The 20088-nt window shown below is 40.0% G+C and overlaps 2 protein-coding genes across 3 annotated transcripts; one reads left to right on the forward strand and one right to left on the reverse strand.

Annotated features, from left to right (window-relative positions):
• The first annotated feature begins 387 nt into the window (after positions 1–387).
• ube3a (ubiquitin protein ligase E3A) lies at positions 388–10847 on the forward strand. Its single transcript, XM_085150786.1, has 11 exons — positions 388–669; positions 2087–2133; positions 3210–3487; positions 3564–4774; positions 4860–5004; positions 6472–6677; positions 6807–6971; positions 7802–7957; positions 8042–8115; positions 8212–8355; positions 8474–10847. Coding segments are annotated over exons 2-11 (2502 nt in total). The 5' UTR covers positions 388–669; positions 2087–2131; the 3' UTR covers positions 8595–10847.
• A 1116-nt stretch (positions 10848–11963) lies between these two features.
• Positions 11964–19432, reverse strand: cnga3a (cyclic nucleotide gated channel subunit alpha 3a). Of its 2 annotated transcripts, none has more exons than XM_085150787.1 (9): positions 19138–19432; positions 17605–17730; positions 17389–17478; positions 15950–16123; positions 14935–14994; positions 14275–14487; positions 14055–14156; positions 13875–13981; positions 11964–13773 (listed from the first exon to the last, which is right to left on the reverse strand). In XM_085150787.1, exons 2-9 carry the CDS (start codon positions 17697–17699, stop codon positions 12377–12379), a joined length of 2238 nt encoding a protein of 745 aa, XP_085006913.1. In that variant the 5' UTR covers positions 17700–17730; positions 19138–19432; the 3' UTR covers positions 11964–12376. The 2 variants fall into 2 exon arrangements, with proteins under 2 accessions (XP_085006913.1, XP_085006914.1); XM_085150788.1 differs by having other exon boundaries at positions 15950–16078; positions 19138–19431.
• Between the last annotated feature and the right edge of the window lie 656 nt (positions 19433–20088).

The raw sequence follows: 20088 nt of genomic DNA on the forward strand, positions 1-20088 counted from the left end.
TATACAGTGATCTTCTTTGAATGTTCTTCATCAAACAGACACTGATATCAGATACGTGAATGTTAAGAAAGAAGAAAGAGAAGGGGAGAGAACATTGTATTATTATTATTAGTAGTAGTAGTAGTGGTAGTATCATCATTATTATTAAAAGTAGTAGTAGTATTATCACTATTATTATTATTATCATCATTATTATTATTATTGTGTTTTTATGGTTATCCTTAATGACTGAGTAATATTCTTTACATATTAAATTATTGAATTAGTGAATCTTTTGCCCACAGGAAACTTGTTTCTGCTGTTTTCACTCTGCTTGCTGATCCTGGATGATGTGGCTGTAGCTGCAGCCAGTTGAATTAAAGAGTTTAGCTGCACGGTGAACAGTAGGGGGCAGCATTGCGCCTGCGCTGTCTGGAGGAAACCAGGAGGAGAAGAAGAGCGTATATGGCGCCGTTGTTTACAGGCTGTTAGAGGAAATAAATTCGCTGTGACTCAACAAACTAAATCATTTGGAGCTCTGCGTGTTGTCAGCTTCCATCGGCCTTATTAACAAGCATTAATATCCCTGTAAAGTGTATTCTTTTGTGACGTTAGTGTGACCGCGGTCCGAGTGACTGAAGAGATTTTTTTTTTTGCACTGTCACTGACAGACAGGACTTCAAATCACAGGTCGGTGCTGAGACAGGACACGACACTCGATTCACCGCTCACTGCACGTTTTTTACTCTGAACGAAGCGATTTAGAGTCCGTTAAACTGAAACGCTGACAGCTGTTTGAAAGCAGAGTCACAGACTAATTACCAGTAACGCTGATAATTTAGAAAATATTATTTAATTTTTTATGTTGTGCAATGTTATTTATATATTTATAAGTTGTATACTTCCTGTCATACAGCAGCCAAAACATTAGACATTACAGAGCTTAAATATATTAAATTAATTGAAGAAAATAGACAAGTTTATAAGTAGATCAATAGTGTATGTATGTATGTATGTATATATATATATATGTAATATATATATATATATATATATATATATATATATATATAGAGAGAGAGAGAGAGAGAGAGAGAGAGAGAGAGAGAGATATAGATATATATGTGTGTATGTATATGTGTGTGTATATATATGTGTATGTGTATTTGTGTATATATATGTGTATGTATATGTTTATACACACATATATGTATATACACAAATATATACACACACACACATATATATATATATACACATATATATTAGGGGTGCAACGATACACAAAATTCACGGTTCGGTTCGATACTTTGGTGTCACGGTTCGATATTTTTTCGATACAAAAAAAATGTTCATGCCTTTGAAATTATAATATTTATGTTGCTGAAACAACAAAGTAATAAAAATAAATCTATCTGATCGAGAAATCACTCATCTTGGAAAAGAGAGTTTATTACCGAGAAATGGCTCTTTCCAAAATAAAAGCTATACTATACTCTTCTTCTGGGCTATATTCTCAGCAGCATATTAAACATATAAGGTCCCCATAAGGAGAATCATGTGCTAACGCTGTCTAAATGACTCGGGTAAAGTTTGTAGCATGCGTGCTTGTTGTTTTTTGTCTGCTTTCACTTGTCTTTGCACTAGGATGATGTCGGAGTAAATGTGCAGGTGATATTCATTGTGTTCCCACTAGTGCTGTCCGCGTTAATCTGACGTTAACGCCACAACACGGCAAATCTCCGTTAACGAGCTACCGCGGATCGCCCCATGCGTGGGGCTGGACTGCGTCAACACGTTAAGAGCTAACTGCGCTAACGCACTAGTTCCCACCAATGTATTTGAGCATTGCGTGGCACATCCGACATACTGTTTTACTTTTGTCCCATGACGCGCTTACCATCAGGGTCATACGTCACATGAAGACCAAAATAGTTCCAAACGCCACATCTGAATGAGGGTGGGGGAGGTTAATTTATATATTAAATTATATATTTAATTTATTTATTTTTTTGTTGTTGCTTTAAGTTGTTAAGACTTTAAGCTTTTATTTAAAGGCTTTTACCTGCAAATAAGATCTCACAGTGCTTTTAAACTCTACTTTCAGAGCATTGTTCACCGGGCCTGCAGAGGGGAATCTGAATCCAGCCGAATGTAAGAACGACAACAATCTGGACCTCAGCTGGCACAAGCTAAGCTAATACACTAAGCTAATGTGATTCATTAGACTGATGTTTTTGGTCACAGTTGCACTCCCTCTTTACTGTTCATACATGATAATATTTTAGCCTCTCACAACAAGAACATGTATAAATTGCCTGTTAAATACATAAACTGGAACTAAAAGATGAACATGGCTTGCAGATCTGAAAAGTATAAACAACACTTAGTGCCTTAAACCTGACATCTTTCTAATGTCTAGTAGGAGGCAGTGACTTCGATGAGAAAATGAGCTCACTGCTCACTGAACCGAGCTCAGTAAACACTTTCCCGAAGGGTTTTTGGGTTCAGTCACTAGTTTAAGTCATCTTGAATAAAACATGATGCTCTTTTTCTAAATTATTGTCCCATTAGATTGAAAAGCAGAGCAAAGCAGGGTATGATTTACTATGCCATGGATAAGTCATTTGCCTGTGAGCCACCAGTGTCCCTCGTTTTTAGATCCATCATGTGAACAGCACTCAGCCTATGGCTTCGCAACAAGATGTGTGACCCCATGTTGTCTGTGTCCATCTTTTATATACAGCTTATGGTTAATATAGTTTGTACAGGAAAAAAAGTAAATTTGTATTTTTCTAACCCTAGAAAGTGATGATAATATCAATTACTTTTCAAAGTTTTCTCCAGTAAATGAGATAGGAATTGATCAGAAAACGAATCTGTTCTTATTTCTGTTCCTCAACATCACAGACATAAAAGTGCTGCAGTTATTCAGACTATGAAAGAGCAAATCATACTGATGCTTCAGAGCAATCAGTATAAACAATAAAAAACAGTTTTCTGCACTGAATACTTGACGTGGTTATCTCCTGTACTTTATGAACTCTTAAAAGTGTTGGAAAAAAATCATTAGTACTGCCAAAGTTTCACCCACTATTTACTTGAAGGGCCTGTAACTCAGTTTATACAGAACCAAAGTTCATTGTTTGTGTTTTTAGTTGTTTGTTTGTTTTTAACCCTAGAAGGTTTTGTTACCATCAGTCTGACTTCTGTCTGAATGTCCTACGCAGGAACAGAGCGACTGCAAAGCTTCTAATTGAGCGCTACTTTCGGCAGTTAACTGAAGGCTGTGGAAATGGCAACTGCACGAATGAGTTTTGCGCATCATGTTGTGATTTTCAACCTTTGGATAACAATTCAGCAGCCGCCAAAGCGCTCGAGCTGTTTAAGATTAATGCCAAACTCTGTGATTATCACCCCTCCATCACGGCCAGTGCTGACGGAAGAACTCAGGAGGGCAGTGAGATGAGCGATAAAGACCCCGGTTTCACCAAGGAGGACTTCTCAGGTACGGTATGGCTAGCTCTGGACTCTTGCAGATGCTAACTTTGAACCAGTCCCTAAATTTGTTTGTTCTGTTGCAGAGGTTCATCACCTCACAGAGAACACAGTCTGTACGATCTTGAGTTTCTGTGAAGAAGAAGGGGATTATTCTGCTCTCGTCCGAGTCATCGGCAGGGTCTTCTCCAATGCGGAAGCCCTGATGAAGAGTTTCAGAAAAGATGAATCCAATTCTACCGACAACCTTGAGTCTTGTAAACCGGCAGATATGAAGAAAGATGAGAAACTGAGTGAGAGAAGCTCAGAGAAGACAGGTGCTTCTTCTGCAGCCTCTTTGCCAGGTGAGGCTTTGAATGATGTGTTTGATGCCTGTGAGGTTACAGTGGACATTGGCGCTGTGAGGAGAGTCTACGACAGACTTCTGTCTATCGACCAGCTGCAGGTGGCCCTGGTGAATGCTCTCATTTACCTCACTCCAAATGTTGAACTTGACCTAGAATATCTTGACGTGTACGAAACAAACCCAGATTACCTGAACATCTTCATTATCGTCATGGAGAATACTAACCTTCACAGCCCAGAGTACCTCGAAGTGGCATTACCACAGTTCTGCAAAGCAATGAGCAAACTTCCAGTGATCGCGCTTGCCAGGCTGACGAAGCTCTGGTCAAAGTACGATCTCCCGCACATCCGCCGTATGATGGAGACCTTCCAGCAGCTCATTACGTTTACAGTTGTTAGCAACGAGTACGACGGCGAAAATCTGGTAAACGACGACGAGACTGTGGTGGCTGCGACGCAGTGTTTACAGGTCGTCTTCTTTGCAAGCATTCTGGGAGGTGACGTGGACGTAGAGCACAACGAGGAGGACGAGGAAGACTCTGACTCAGACGAGCTGACGCTGCACGAGCTGCTTGGCGAGGAAAGGCTCTATAAGAAAGGCCCCCGCATAAATCCCCTGGAGAAAGAACTGGGCGTTCGACCGATGGACAGCATAAAGCCTCTCATCCCCTTCGAGGATTTTATTAACGAATCGCTTAACGATGTCATCGAGATGGACAAGGATTTCACTTTCTTCAAGGTCAATGCAGAAACAAAGTTTTCTTTCCAGACCTGCCCTTTCATCCTCAGTGTCATCACCAAGAACCAAGGGCTGTACTACGACAACAGGATCCGAATGTACAGCGAGCGACGCCTCACGGCTCTTTTCAGCATGGTCCAGGGGCAGCAGCCCAACCCCTACCTCAAGCTCAAAGTGCGCAGAGACCACGTCATCGACGACGCTCTCGTCAGAGTGAGTTGCGCTGCCTTAGGGTAATTGGAGGATGTCGAAATCAGTGTTGTTCAGTTTGAAAAGTGAAACCTCCTCTGTGTTGCAGCTGGAGATGATCTCCATGGAGAACCCGTCCGACTTGAAGAAACAGCTCTATGTTGAGTTTGAGGGTGAGCAAGGTGTAGATGAGGGAGGCGTTTCAAAGGAGTTCTTTCAGTTGGTTCTTGAAGAAATCTTCAATCCTGACATAGGTGAGAATTTTAAGCCTAAGTGGATTGTGGACATTTTGTAAATGTTGTTGTGTATCCGAACAAAAGAACACATTTATTTGACAGGCGAACACGGGGATTGAGATGAGTGCCATGTTTTATTATTTATGCAGCAAGCTGAAGTCAGGATACGATCATCTTAGCATGAGAACTAGAAAATTAATAAAATAATGCCGTACAGTTCAAAAGTCTTGAATCCAAGGAGCTAGATCGTTTAAAGTGGTCTTTAACCCTTTAAGACCTACCATAGAACCAAGTCCGCCAGAGCTTATATTATATTTTTACATGCTGTAGTACCATTTTTGGGAGCATTTCAAGTTGCTATACATCAATACAACCATTATAGCCCAGATTTTAATAATATGTATGCATTAAGTGCATAGTAATTACATAAATTGCAAAAAAGTGCAATAAACTACAAAAAAATTGAAAATCATTTTTGCTTTTTTAACATATATTTCTAGTTAGAGAAATTTAAGAGGCTTATCCCTCAAAACTGTAAATACAAAAAAGTTGCACAAAATAGTTTCCTACCACAGGAAATTTATTTTGAGTGTCTTCATAGTTTTATTTTTGAAATACACCAATTTTTATATACTGCAGGAAAAACCAAAATAAATATTATACTGCAAATTTGCAAAAAAGCAGCATATGCATCAAAATAAACTATTTCCAGCAGTTCAATATGAGTCCTAAGCATCCCAGAAACGACACAGAAAGTCATAAAGTCAAAGATAAGTTTTAAAAACACCAGTATAGGCTCATGAGACCCTGATGGTAAAAAAAACTACATTTCCGCAAAAATGACATCACTTCCGGTTTCGGGCAGGTAATGGCGGACATGCAAAAGTTCGCGCTGACGTCTATTCCAACGTAGGAAGCGTTATGAACAGCTGATCGGATCGGCAAAGCGTGTTTCTGGAATATGTTTTTGTTGCTGCAAGCACTTTTTATGCAGTTTTTGCAAAGTTATATGTGGAAGGAAACTGTGACCAAGGACAAGCTGATGGCATAAGCTGTAAGTACAACTCCTCTGGTTTCATATGCAAAAAAAATTATTGCGCTAGCTTACGTGGTTGCAGAGCTACCGGGATTTAAAAATAGTTACGCAAAACAGAGCATGCCCGCTCCCACCGGCTTTAAAGGGTTAAAGAGTAACACTTCTCCTGGCTTTCTAAAGATATTTCAAAGGTTTCTTTGGACATCTCCAGTCTAATCCCTGTACAACTTTCAGAGGATTTTTCTTCAAGCCCAGGCACAGTAACCCCACCCACCTGCTGTTCAGACCTTCAGTTTAAAAGGGGAAGCCAATCAAAAGAAAACTGACCTATAAAACATTTAAGTATTTAAGTTTAATAAGGATTACTCTGAACTGTCATTTACGCAGAGCTGCTTCATGCATTTAATTTTTCCATGTCCATTTTCCTGTGTGCCTGATGTTCCGAACAGGAATGTTCACCTACGAGAACGACACCAAACTTTTCTGGTTTAATTCATCTTCTCTGGAGACTGAAGCGCAGTACACTCTTATTGGAATCGTCCTCGGTCTCGCGATTTACAACAACTGCATCCTGGACGTCCACTTTCCAATGGTTGTCTACAGGAAGCTCATGGGAAAGAAAGGGACCTACTTGGACCTATCAGACTCACATCCAGTATAGTAACTTCCTCCAAAGCTCATTCACAGTGAATCTCTACAGTTCACAGTAGTTTTAAAATGTTATACATAATCAAATCAGAGGCACCCGTGCAAAGAAAGTCTTATCTTTTTTTTTGTGCTCCAGGTCCTCTATCAAAGTCTGAAGGGAGTACTTGAATATATGGGAAATGTGGAAGAAGACATGATGATGACCTTCCAGATATCGCACACTGACCTCTTTGGAAACCCAGTAATACACGACTTAAGGGAGCAAGGAGACCAGATTCCCGTTACTAAGGAGAACCGACAGGTGAGGTGTGAGCTGGACCGTGTTACAGCTACAGCTCCTTAATTCACCTTATATGTCCTTTTTTGGTTTACTAATAAATCCCCATGCTACTGTGTTTGGTCTGTGATTTTAGTCTGTTGTTAGGGGGTTGCTAGTCAACGTGGTGGGGATGTCCTCTATCATGAATAATGATAGAGTTTTGTGTATATAATTTTGATTTCATTGGCGTGTTATTGGCCACAGATGAGTCATTTGGTCCATTGGTAGGTAATTGCTAGGCAATATGATGACATCATAATATACGATAGTCAAAATATATGGCCTAAGATGAGAAACTCTGGATCGTGACCAGCCTCACAGCCATTGTGCATGCTTCATTAGATATTCTATTAACATTTATGTAATAAGTAAAGTTATTATAGAAGAAAATCAGCTGATTCTGAGGCAGTCAGAGGGGAGGCACTGGTTTATTATCTTGTTCTGATTTTTGGTCTCTTCTTTTAATTTATCTCCGGTTCCTTTAAAACCATGCATCATTTTTATTTGAGCTTACCTAAAAATTAGACATTTCTGTGGCTATATAATATGTTAAGATGGAAGTCTGATTCTAGACTCAACGCAGTTTTGACCAAATGTGTCGCTACATAAATAAGGGAGCCCTAACTGACACTTCTGCTGTTCCTCAAGTACGGAAACAGGAACACACGATGAAGACGAACTAGTATGTTATGCAATACAGCCGGCATTCTTCAACAGAGAAATCTGTAGAGTCGGCTCTCTAAAAATACAGATTATAAAAAGTTAATGATGAAAAACTGCTTCAGATATATTTAACTTCCTTCCTTTTTTAGGAGTTTGTGGATGTGTATGCTGATTACATCCTGAACAAGAGTGTGGAGAGACAATTCAAAGCCTTCAAAAAAGGCTTCCTAATGGTCACAAATGAGTCCCCGCTGAAATATTTGTTTAGACCAGAAGAAGTAGAGCTGCTTATCTGTGGAAGCAGGGTGAGAGAGCGCATCCCCATTTATATTTTTATATCTTAATTGTGTTCGGTGCTGCATTGATGACAGTCTCCGATCATTACACAGAAACTGGACTTTGAAGCGCTCGAAAAGACGACGGAATATGACGGCGGCTACAGCAAAGACAGTCAGGTTATCAAGTGAGTCTGATAAAGTCTAAACATGTTTGGAAGTACTTAAACTTTATGCACATTTTCTCATCAGTTTAATGTTTTTATTCAATTATCCACCCGCAGAGATTTCTGGGAAGTCGTGCATTCATTCGGGGAAGACCAAAAGAAATTGTTTCTTCAGTTCACGACGGGCTCAGACAGGGCGCCTGTTGGCGGGCTCGGCAAATTAAAAATGATCATTGCGAAGAACGGCTCTGACACAGACAGGTGCTGCCCTGGCCAGATTTAAGAAACACTCAGCATATCTTAAAAAAACGATCCGTAACTCAAAGCTCTCTGTGGATGCTGATTTCAGATTTCCCCACTTCTGCCGTTTTTCTTGTAGGCTACCAACCTCCCACACCTGCTTTAATGCACTGCTGCTCCCTGAGTACTCCTCCAAGGAAAAGCTGAGAGAGAGACTTCTCAAGGCCATCACTTATGCCAAAGGGTTTGGGATGCTGTGACGAAGCCGCAAAGTTATCAGAGCCAAAAAAGGGAGTATTAAGAAAGTGGATAGGGAAATGCAGTGGAGAAAAATACTGTAATAACCCTGTGCCTAACCAAACTACTGCAGTCCACTGCTGGCCTTTCACACTTCATATGCATTAGATTTCCCAACAGACTGTATTTAAAAGATGGACGCCATTTCCTGGTTTGAAAAGTGAAGCTCAAGTGCCTTAAACCTGCATTCTTTCTGATGACCAGCAGGGGGAGACTTCACTGGTGGAATGAGATGTCATTATCCCAAAAGATGGAACAATGGAAAAATATATATGTAAAAAGTTCACAGATCAGTGCAGAGAAATAAAATATAACCGAAACGCAGCGAATATGAAATAAGTAAAAAGTCAATTGTCGTAATTAAGAGCTAAATATAATTTAATAAGACTAAATGAAATACAATGTAAACTTTTTTTTATCAAGTGTGGTGAAAAGAACAAGCACAACAGCTGTCAGAGGTCGTCAGAGTGTAGTGAACAAGGAATAGGGTGGCTGAACGTCCACAGGAAACATCTGTAAACCTCCCGTCATCGGTGACGCCTGTGCACGCGATGAGTTAACGGTCTGAGTCAGTATTTTCAAGTTAGCCATGACCCCTGTTAAAGCTAAGAAGGAGGCTGTGCTTTACTGTGACTGACGAGATATTGGCCTCCGAGGCCTCCCAGTTTCCTGTTTCCCGTCCTTTGCACAACCTTTACTATGGATAATTATAAATTCGGTACACATCATTTCAACACATCAGCCAGAGTAACGTGGTGCGTGCACAGCTGTGCTCATCTGTCATTGTTGCTTGAGCTTTTTTTACTCCAAAGAAAACAGGGCTCCCTCACCAGTTTAAGAGTTTAAATCAGTGCTCCTTAAAACCTAAAAAATATAAATCTGTACAAATCAGTACTAGATCATCTTTAGACATAAAACTAGCTAGCTAACTAAAGAAAGAAACTGGATTTTGAAACCTAAATGTCAGGAGGTATAACAGTTATGGTGTGACACTCAGTTTGAGGCTTCACAGCGGGAGCTCATGAACCAGTCGATGTCGTTAGCGTGGTTCAGCATTACTACCGTTTTGCATTTTTAATGGATTTTTATTTATATTTCACTTTGATGTTTTGTTTTTTAATCAGTGTGGTTTCCAGACTGGGTTTGCTCGTCTCAGTTTAGTTTTTATTGCATGTTTTTAGTTTCATTTTTTATCCGTTTATCAGTTTTAGTCTGTAGGACTGTTTTTCAGGTGCAGATTTATGAAGTTCACATTAGGCATTAAAACACATGGACGTCCCAGCCGCACCAAGCACATGCAGCAGTATCTCCTCACGCTCCTCAAGACTAAAACTAAACAAGGTTTTATTTTATTTTTGTTTTTTTAAGAACAAAATATTGTAATTTTTTTTATTCTAGTTTCAATGTTTACCACAGTAACTGAAATGTTTTTGTCACACCTACTTTTACTTTAGTTTAGCTGCGGTTGTGTCCATCTTTTACTTACAGTCTGTAGATTAGAGTTGAAAGGCGCTTAAATATTTAAATTTTTTCACGCGTGTTTCGTTTCTGAGCCAACATCAAACTGTATTGTGAAAGTGCACTTACACAGAGCACATTCAGGATATTTTGCATTTAGTTTGACTTGTTTTGTGTGTTTTCTGCAGTTGTCGTAATGTAGCAGCATTCGGTGCACACACTCTGGGCATAACGGTGCTCTTTGGTTATGATTGTCATTTACTATATGCTGAACTGAAGCCTTTTTTAATTCCTGCTATTGAAGTCAAAACAACCTCATAGAGAAGCTTATATTTAAACATTTTCTTTACCCAGAAATAAAAATAATAAATGTTATATCCAGATGTGATTATATCTGGTTACGATCTAACAGTTTTGTGTTGTGACCTGACAGTTTGGTTTCAGAGTATGCTTCCTGACTGGTCGGTTCAGACTTTCACTTCCTCTTTCTTTTGGTTTGTTTGCTAATCTTACTGATTGCACAGTCATGAGGTGCCAAATGTGCAAGGCCTACACAAGAAAAAGAATCACACCATGTTTTATTTTGCCAAATGTCTCAGGTACAAACACAGAACGTGCAGATAACGTGAAACTCTTTTGTAAAGCTTCTGTTATGCAAATTAAATAAAGGTGAATTAAAAAAACAACAACATTAACACTCACTGGAAGACTTTAAGCTGAAACTCTGTTTTTCAAATAAATACCTGATCATGACTGCGGCTCGTCTCACAGTCACAGATTCATTTCTTTGTTCTTACTTTTGGAAAATTTGGTTTCAAACCTCTCTAGAGGTCGCCACAGCGTATCACCTCTCCTTTCAATAACTGCCATCAGATTTTAGCAGCTCGACAACACGCAGCAGAATAAGTTAACACGTAGCTGATGAACACAGCGGGGTACTCAGGTACTCGCTTAAAGAGGAGCTGGTTTTCCTTCATTGCTGATGAAGCTAAAATCAGACTTTTCACAAAACATGGTGATAAGGGTTCAGTCAAGAGAGTGGTGCAAGGTCACATTTATGTGTATCTGTGAGAAATAGAAGAACTGAGCAGTTAAATAATAAAGTGTCATCACTTGACCTTTGAGTTGGTTTTCTGTTGCACTTGAGTGGTCAAAGTAGATGTTAGACTTTTAAAGGGCAATTCAGCTCTGAGGGGAAACGTTAAACAAATATTTTTTGTCAAACTTCTCTTTTTTTCATGTTTCTGTAAAGAGTGATCAAAATTTCAGAGATTTTATTAGCAACCACGTTTATGCAAAGACTCATAACTCATGCAGTTCTCTGTGACATGCTGGTTATCAGCTTCTGCATCCATCAGCCACCCACTTTTTAAGCGTTGATCAGCGATGAAGCTGATCTTTGAGAATGTTTTTAGTGTGGTCCATCCAGGAAAGGATCATCATCAGCCAGGATTTGGAAGCAGATATTCAGGATGTCTTATAGAACTGAGGAAAATACGGAGATCAAGGCTGATTTATTTCCAACTTAAACTTGAAACTTGTGAAATGCTTGTGTTTCTTCATTATGTCACAGAAACATGGTAAAAATAAATAAATAAAAATTTCCAAAACACAAAATTTGTGCTACTGACAAAACTTTAGAACAGGAAAAGCATGACATTTATGTGCCTTTAATCACATAGCTTGGCTGAAAAAAAAAGAAGAAGAGGTATTTCACAGTTTTTTGTGGACCAGGAAGTTTTCAAAGGGTTTTCAGGGGTTTTAAAGTCAGCAGCAACACTTTAATGATCCTCAGTTACAACAGATTTAAAAAACTGTGAGTTCCCCATGTTCATTCACCCACAACATGACAATGTACCAGTATAAAGTGAATGTTATATGAACACTTTAATGTTTATTCACATATTAGATTTACAGCCGATAGCCGACAGTAACTTATCAACAGCACTGACATTTCACTTTGTACATTTTTAAGCAGTGTAAAATGGATGTGTCAGCTGCATTTTTACTTCACAAATAGATCAATATGGAAGAAAAAGATTTTCTGGGACAAAAATTGTTCTACTATTATGAAAATCTTTTTTTTTTCCAACACGCTTAGTAGTTTTATATATGAAAAATATGAAATTGGCTGTCAGTCGTAGCATACACACAGAAATATACATTTGCTGTACACAGTTTGACACATTATACTGATAATAAACATGCTGTATAAATGGATATGAATGTGGGCCTTTAAAAAGTGACACTCCCTCGTGTGCTGTAAAGTTCTCGAGTGTCTCTTGCGTTACTGGACCTTTTTGTCTTTGTCGGCCACCACCTCAGACAGATCCTCTGGTTTTATGGATTTCACTTTGTCCTCCATCGCTGACACTCTTTGCTTCATTCTTGTCGAGTTGGACGTGAACTCCGCCATCAGCTGGGCGAACTTGGTCTGCATGGTGTCCAGATTGCTCTGCAGTTTAACGATCTTCTCCTCTATGTCCTTGGGGTCGGCGCCGGCATTGGCGACCGCCTCGTCGATCAGGTTGTCCTTCATCAGGATGGCTTTCCCCTTCTCTTCTAGAGCCTTCTTGGCATCTGGATACTCGGTGAGGGCTTCCACCAAGTCGTCCTTGGAAAGGGCAAAGAGGTCAGAGTAACCCACGCTTCTGATGTTGGCCGTTCTTCTGTTGCCCGCTTTACTGCCCTTGATACCCAAGATGCTGATTTCACCAAAGTACGCGCCATCGCTCAGCACTACAAACTGAGTCACTCCATCGTCAGCCACCACCGCTAGCTTCCCTTCCTTGATGATGTACATCTCCCTACCAATATCCCCTTTCTTACAGATGTAATCTCCAGGGCTAAACACTTGTGGCTGCAGCTTGAGCACCAGTTCAATCAACAAACCGGCTTCGCAGTCCTGAAAAATCCGCACTTTCTTCAGCGTATCCAAATGGACATTGATGGCAATCTCAGCCTTTAGCTTGTCCGGGAGAGATTTTAAAACTTCCTTTTCATCGCAGGTTTTCTTCTCAGTCCACAGATAGTCGAACCACTTGATGACCCTGGCCTCCAGGTCTTTGGTGACCTTTCGAAACTGCATGTACTGCTTTATGGAGTCAATCTTCGCCTGGAACTCGGCACGAGAGGCGTTCATGTTGGAGATCATAGCGCCAACGTTACCGACAATACTAGCAAAAATCAGCACACCAGTGAGGAAGTCGGCAATAACAAAGAGGTATTCAACATCCTTGACAGGTGCAGGGGTCTCTCCAATAGTGGTGAGGGTCAGCGTGGACCAGTATAGGGAGTAGATGTACTTTCTTGCCAAGCGGCCATGCTCTGGGTGGCTGATATTGGGGTAAACCCAAGTGTCCGACCCAAATCCGATGGTTTTTGAAATGGCAAAGAATAAACAAGCGTTCCAATGGATGATAGTAAGAATGTAAAGCACAAGATTGCTGATACGGAACATGTTTGGAAAGCTGGTTCTGGTTTCAGTCCTCTCGAAAAACTCAAAAAGCCTTGGCAGTTTGCAAAGGCGGTTTAATCTGAATTCCGGGTTGTTGATTCCATATTTCAGAAACAGCAGATCAGTGGGTATCATTGCAATCATGTCGTATTTGAATTGAGAAGTTGTTCTGTATTTATCTCTCAGTTTTTTGGAATCTTTTACCAGCAGGCCTTGTTCCAGGTAACCTGAGGGACAAACACCAAATTAGAACCCAGATCTTGTGCTACAGTACAGCCTAATTGGTGTACAAAAACATAATTTCTGTAAATGCCGTCAGGATTCTGACCTGTTCTTGATCTGACAAATGTGTCTGCGTAGTAGATGAGGTCTGTGGTGTAGTCCAGGACTAGCCATAAATGTATATACGACTCCTGGAGGTCATTAAAGCAGGCCCTAAAATACAAGGAGAACAAATAAGTCAGTGCTCCTTTAAGTGAATAATTATTAATATGTGAAGGATGCCTACCTCGTTATGATCATCATTAGGTTATAAAACACGGGGCCTGCAATGATGGAGAGCCACCTGTAGTACTGATCTGCAGCGGGATCCATAATCCAGATTTCTTTCCTGAAACCAGCAAAACATCAAAATGTGTTTAATGTTGCACAGAGATGAAAGTGACAGATGTGGTTTCTGTAGTTAAATTTACCAGCTGCCGCAGACTCTGAATTTAACGGGTACTCACGGTGGCACTTCTTTCTTTTTATCATCTTTCTTATCATCTTTCTTCTCGTCTTTTTTCTCATCCTTCTTCTCGTCTTTTTTCTCATCCTTCTTCTCATCTTTTTTCTCATCTTTCTTTTCCTCTTCCTTCTTGTCCCCATCCTTCTTCTCTTCATCTTTTTTCTCCTCCTTTTTCTCATCTTTTTTAATCTCCTCTTTTTTGTCCTCTTTTTTGCTACGGATTACAAGTTTAGTGTTTTTACAGTGGTGAAAAAGGACGGAGATGGTCTATGAAGGACTGCTAGAAGACTAGAAAGCTACCTTGAAAGGAGTCTACAGAGACAATTCATTTGGATTCATGGTGCAGGTCATACGTTTGTCCAGCAGATGGCATCATACTACAGGTAGTCCCTGTTATTTTAAGCACACTTTATGACCTTACAGTTCCTTATCTGAACTTCCCCAAAGTTGGATCAGAATAATCCACATCATGACTTCCAACAAAACCCCTGAGGTGGGTAAAGGGGTGGGAGGCACAGCATAGAGAAGCGGAGGATGTGAAGACATGGTTCAAGGAGTTTGGTGCTAACATAGCTATGCTACGTGGCGTTGTAGCTACAACAAATATCGATAATGTCCACTTCTAAAGGAAACTCTTTTCTATTTTCTGACACACACTTACTCGTCTGTGTTGTTGCAGTTATTCATGTTGTAAGTAGCCAGCGGCCACTTACTGGCAAGGCTTTTGGAAAGAAAGACAATTTTTTTTCTTTTTACTTTCTTTTTGCACAAAGCTTCTCATTCATCATATAAATGTGATATTTTTATGGCAAAACCCCTCTTTTCTTTTACGTTACACACATTCCTATTGGTTGGGAGGGTTTTGTTTATGATCTATATTCACCCTGATATTTGAATGGGGTAAAAGGGAATAGCTTTTGGCTATTAGCTCCCCCACTGTTGGCTCTGACATTAACTTTCTTGTTTAAGATATTAAAGCGCTGTTTTATCCGTTCATAAAATAATAAAAGCTAAATTATACTGTAAATAGTTTGAAATGAGATGCGTGCTTGGGCTCAGGAACACATCTGAAAGCACATCTTTTAAATAAATTGCTGTTTTCGTGCAAAGTACAAAAAATGTTTGTTTTTTTTCTATAAAGAAAAAAGAACATCCATTTAGAAACTCTGGCCTTCTTTGGGCCTATAAAACTGTTCAGCGATCTAATCAATACAAATTTTAAATTCTTTTTTGGACGTTCCAAGACCACGGGCTCAACCTTGATAGGTATCGGGTCGAGCAACATGCTTTCAGTTTTCAGGTAAAGTTGTGCACATTTCTACAGGAATCCTGAACCACAATGTGGACGTTATTACAGCAACATGGCTCTCCAAGCAAAGAGTCTGTGTGCTAAACGACTAAGCATTAGCCACAATATGAAACAAAAAATCCTATTAATTAAGACTGGGCAGACATCTCACAGTGGTAAACACCATGGTGTCTTAATTTGTTTCAAATTCACTGCATCATCATTTCTATATTCCTCACACTTTCACTTTTTTGGAACCAGGGCCCTGAGTAAAGTGTCCTGTTTGTCCAGTTTTGTGTTAAATCATTCAAACATTAGAAACCATAACTGCTGTGGCTCAAGAAAATTCTTAAACTGACCACAGCAGCTCTCACCACACCACGCTTACTTTCTCTTACGGACTGCGTCATGATGCCCCGCAGACTGAGCACTGCTGTGTAGACTGGACGTGTCTTTGAGCTCTGGGCCTCTGAAGCGGTCGAGGAACGAGTCGTGTCTCTCTTGTTCAGGCTTCACTCTGTGAGACGCCCAATTCCGTAGCATGAAGAAGAAGTAAGACAGTCTAGAGAGTCAGCGGGAGGTAAAAACAGCACAAAGTAACACCAGTCTAGGCTAGAAACCATCAACAGTCATGTCAAAGGTAAATACCCACAGTGGAAGAAACATTCAAATCCTTTACTTGGAGGCTATCCGTAAAATAAAGCATCTACCATTAGACACTTGGTTTGTCTGTCAGTGGTTCTCACTCATCCAGGTCATGGTTGTCTAGAGTGCTTGAGTAAAAGGCAGCCAGAGTTCTTTTTAGTTCCTGAAGATCTTTCATACTCTCCAGTACTCAAAACTGACTGGGAGTCCTGGGTACTTCACCTTAGAGGGGAAGCCAACACATCAGACATGTCACAGAGAAGACAGCTGGCTTGAGAGAGGAGTAAAGGAGGCCACCTACATCCAGCTGCCATAGCTGGCCAGAGGTGGTGGTCTATAACACCAACTATCAGCTACTTCAAACTTAGTCCTGAGGTCCCCTTCCAGGTGATCAAACCACCATTCACACCTTCACCTGTGCGACTCTAACAACTCACATGATGGTAGAGTGGAGCAACGTCTGAGGAAGCCCCTCAGACTGAGAGGTGAATTAGAAAGAACTCAGTTTCCTTCACCTCAAGCACTTCAGACTTTTCAAACTGTGGTTCATGCTCTTTCAGTGTCAGACGATGAATGAAGTTTGGTCTTGTCATATTTCTTTTGGATGAAAATGTTTAGTTTTCATATGTTTCAGTGCCAGTTTTGTTTTTAATTATTCTAATATAGTCTCGTTAGTAAATATAAGTTATTGTACAAACCAAAATCAGCTGCTTCTGAGGAGCGTCATTTGAGAAGTCTTTCTTGGAATAACCCATTACACTAGTGTCTTTAACTTGGTGAAGTCATTATATCCAAAATATATCAACTTTGCATTAACATTAAATTTTTATTTATTTTTTTAGTTATTTATGTTTTTTAATTTCTGGCTAATTTCAAAGTCATAACTCGGGAACAGAAGAGAAAATGTTGACATTTGGTCAGATACTGAATTGGAGACGGCAATAATTGGTGCCCAAACATGAAGTTGTGCATTTGTGTGGGCAGATGTGCCTATAAACGAAAAGACAGACTGGCTGGTGCATGTGTATGTTTGAGGCAGTACTTCTAACTTCTAACCACCTGATAACCATTGGTTTGCTCATCTCATGTTGCATTTCAGAATAGCTTAGGAGAAACTTCAGAATCGTTTCTTTCCACCTTTGGTAAATACCGGCTAATTTAAGCACTGCAGCTGGCATTTACCTGGCCATTGCCCCGGCACCTGTAAATGAGTCTCTGTGGGACTCTGAGTGCAGTGCTCTGTCACAGTTGTCCCCACAAAGAGAGTGAACTCTGGAAGACAGCAGGAGGGGAATGATTATATTGACAAGACCTCATAAAACAAGTCAAGATGTCTCATTTCAGTCAGTTAAGGATCCAAAAGTCTCCCAAAAATCACCAGCAATGCTAACATCAGACCTGCTCTCCCCATTTTCAATAACACCAAGCTCATCGTCATTGGCGGACAGCCGCCTTCTGGCTGAAAAGGAGTTTTCACTGCAGACTTTCGCCATCTTCTCCTGCCTGGCTCTGCGGGCCTGGACACTGGGACACAGAAAAATCAGTGAAATGTGATGGGGTCATACGGGCCTGAAATCAAAGATCAGCAAAACAGAGACTCGTGTGTTAATGTGTTTACCGAACGCCACTCTTCACTGTCTGTCTGAGAGTGGCACCTAAAAATACATCCCGATAATGACCTTAAACACTAAACAGGATCAGTGCGCTCTCTCTGTGAACCATCAGCTTGCTTTTAAAATAACTAAGCTATGGCTTACAGGGGCGCTGCAAATGTTCTTTGGTGTGCAGCACGTTAAAGATTTGAACAAGAAGTAGACTACAACTGCAGGAGTGTGTAGAACCTCTCCAGGATGTTTTGGAATGAATTAGAGGAAAAAAATCTTATTTTTATGTTTTTATGACCTCTTTAAAAAGTTATAACCAAAAAAAAAAAGAGGGTAACAGGTGTGAGATTAAATCCTTTTTTGCTTCAAATTATTTTGTTGTTATGTATGTTTCTCTGTGTTTATTTTTATTTTTTAGTGGTGATGATGGTCAATACTGACTCACTGATCTCTGGGGAACAGCAATGTTTGTAACACGTGCACTCATGTAGATTAGTGCTAATACCAGGGGGTTAAGCAGTCCCCACTTAAATTAACTGACACTGACATTCGCCAAGAATCCGAGAGCTCCAAGGGTGACGAAAGGTAAAAGCAGCAGGCCGTCTGTGAGTGTGAGTTACATCATATTCTGACACTGTGGTGGACACTGAGGGTCAGAAATCACATAATGTGTCTTAGGGGATGAGTTCTAATCTGCATTGTCTTGCTTCCTTGGTTTCTACTGGGAGCCACCACACAGAAAAGTGTTATATATTAGGAAATTAAATATAAATTAACTAATAAAAATACACCAAATGCAAATAAACTAAACAAAAATAGAAAATAAAAAAATACACAAAAATACAAATGCTTGCAAAGTTCTGGAAGGCTATAAAGGATATAAACATCACTTATAGCTTGAAACTTCCACACTAACCTGCCTGTACCCTCATAAATGTACACAGTCTGACTGAGGTGAAGGAACTCATTTAAATCAAAACTAAAGCCGCATACTGATGGGTTGTTTTTTCTATCCCTGCAAAATGGATTGCTCTGCAAGGGTCAAAACAATCTCACGTGTTTGTTTTCATTAAAATATCCCATTCCTTAAGATGCACATGTCTTTATCTTTTACCAAAACCTTTATTAGAACCAAACATAAACCTTTGAAGTTGATTATTTGAGGGTTACAAGTTACACACAAGACAAGATTTAACGTTTGAATTCACTATATCTATTATAACGCCCTGAAATGCTATGTACAATTGAAATATTGAATGCATTTTTTTAAATATATAAACTGGATCTAAAGGTCAAATTATTGGAGATGGAAGAAGGAAAAAGTCACCTGTCTGACGCCTTTTCACGCAGATTTGTGCGAGGCAGCAATTCTCATACGATTCCTCCGATATAATCCCATCTTCCCACACAGAAAGATAACTTCTTTCTTTCTTCTTTTAATCCACGGAAATATTTCCAAACGCTCTGACCCGTGAAAAAGTCGCTAAAAATACCGATACCGGCCGTCCATAATTGACCCCTGAGGTTCTGCTGCCCGAAGTCGGCGCACACTGAGCGGGCAGGTATGAGATGAGAGGAGAGGGGAGGAGTCCCGTGCGTCCTCCAGCTGCCATCACTGCTCACGGCAAACGCAGTGCTCTGGTGTGACATATATACACACTGATATGTCATCAGTGTGTATTCACTGCTGAAGTTTTGCCCTTGCAGTTTAATGAGCATTTGCAAACGGCCGCACACAAAACTGATGAACAAATGATCATGATGGTCATGATAAGAAAAAAAAAAAAAAAAAACACTGATAGACTGAAACTGGGAGGTCTCCTGCTTTTAAGTCGCTTTTGTTTTTAGCCCATCCACCCAGACCTCCTCCTTATGGCATTTTTGTGCTTCACAAATCCCATCACGTTAATTTTCGATGTTGCGATAAAACAGGAATCATTGTATGTGGAGGCATGCATCTCAGGGGAAAAAGCTTATTTCTGTTTTGTAACGTCTTCGTCATTTTAAGAGTCGGAAAGTAAGGTTATTTGCATTCAGTATCACATTTCAAATTTCCAAGAACGAACATGGCGAAGGTGAAAACATTCAGATCGAGGCTTGGTAAACTTCACTCATCAATAGGTGACATCACAGTAGCTACAATTATCTTTTAAACTATCTGTGGCATACATGCAACCAGTGGTGTGAACCACAGACATAAATGGACTCATGTGCTCAGGTAGCATACAGGTACAGGAATCTAAATGACAGAGAATTAAAGTGAAGAATTAATGTAGTT

This window comes from Neolamprologus multifasciatus, chromosome 23 (assembly GCF_963576455.1).
Source record: "Neolamprologus multifasciatus chromosome 23, fNeoMul1.2, whole genome shotgun sequence".
Taxonomy (NCBI): Eukaryota; Metazoa; Chordata; class Actinopteri; order Cichliformes; family Cichlidae; genus Neolamprologus; species Neolamprologus multifasciatus.

Excerpts from the sequence above, each read along its gene's own strand:
- ube3a (XM_085150786.1), top strand. Across the intron at positions 5,005-6,471 it reads AATCTTCAATCCTGACATAG|GAATGTTCACCTACGAGAAC; the intron begins GTGAGAATTTTA and ends TGTTCCGAACAG. Across the intron at positions 7,958-8,041 it reads TGCTTATCTGTGGAAGCAGG|AAACTGGACTTTGAAGCGCT; the intron begins GTGAGAGAGCGC and ends ATCATTACACAG.
- cnga3a (XM_085150787.1), bottom strand. The coding sequence starts at position 17,699 with ATGGCGAAAGTCTGCAGTGAAAACTCCTTTTCAGCCAGAAGGCGGCTG. Across the intron at positions 17,479-17,604 it reads ATTGAAAATGGGGAGAGCAG|AGTTCACTCTCTTTGTGGGG; the intron begins GTCTGATGTTAG and ends GCTGTCTTCCAG. Across the intron at positions 14,157-14,274 it reads AAAAAGAAAGAAGTGCCACC|GAAAGAAATCTGGATTATGG; the intron begins GTGAGTACCCGT and ends TGCTGGTTTCAG.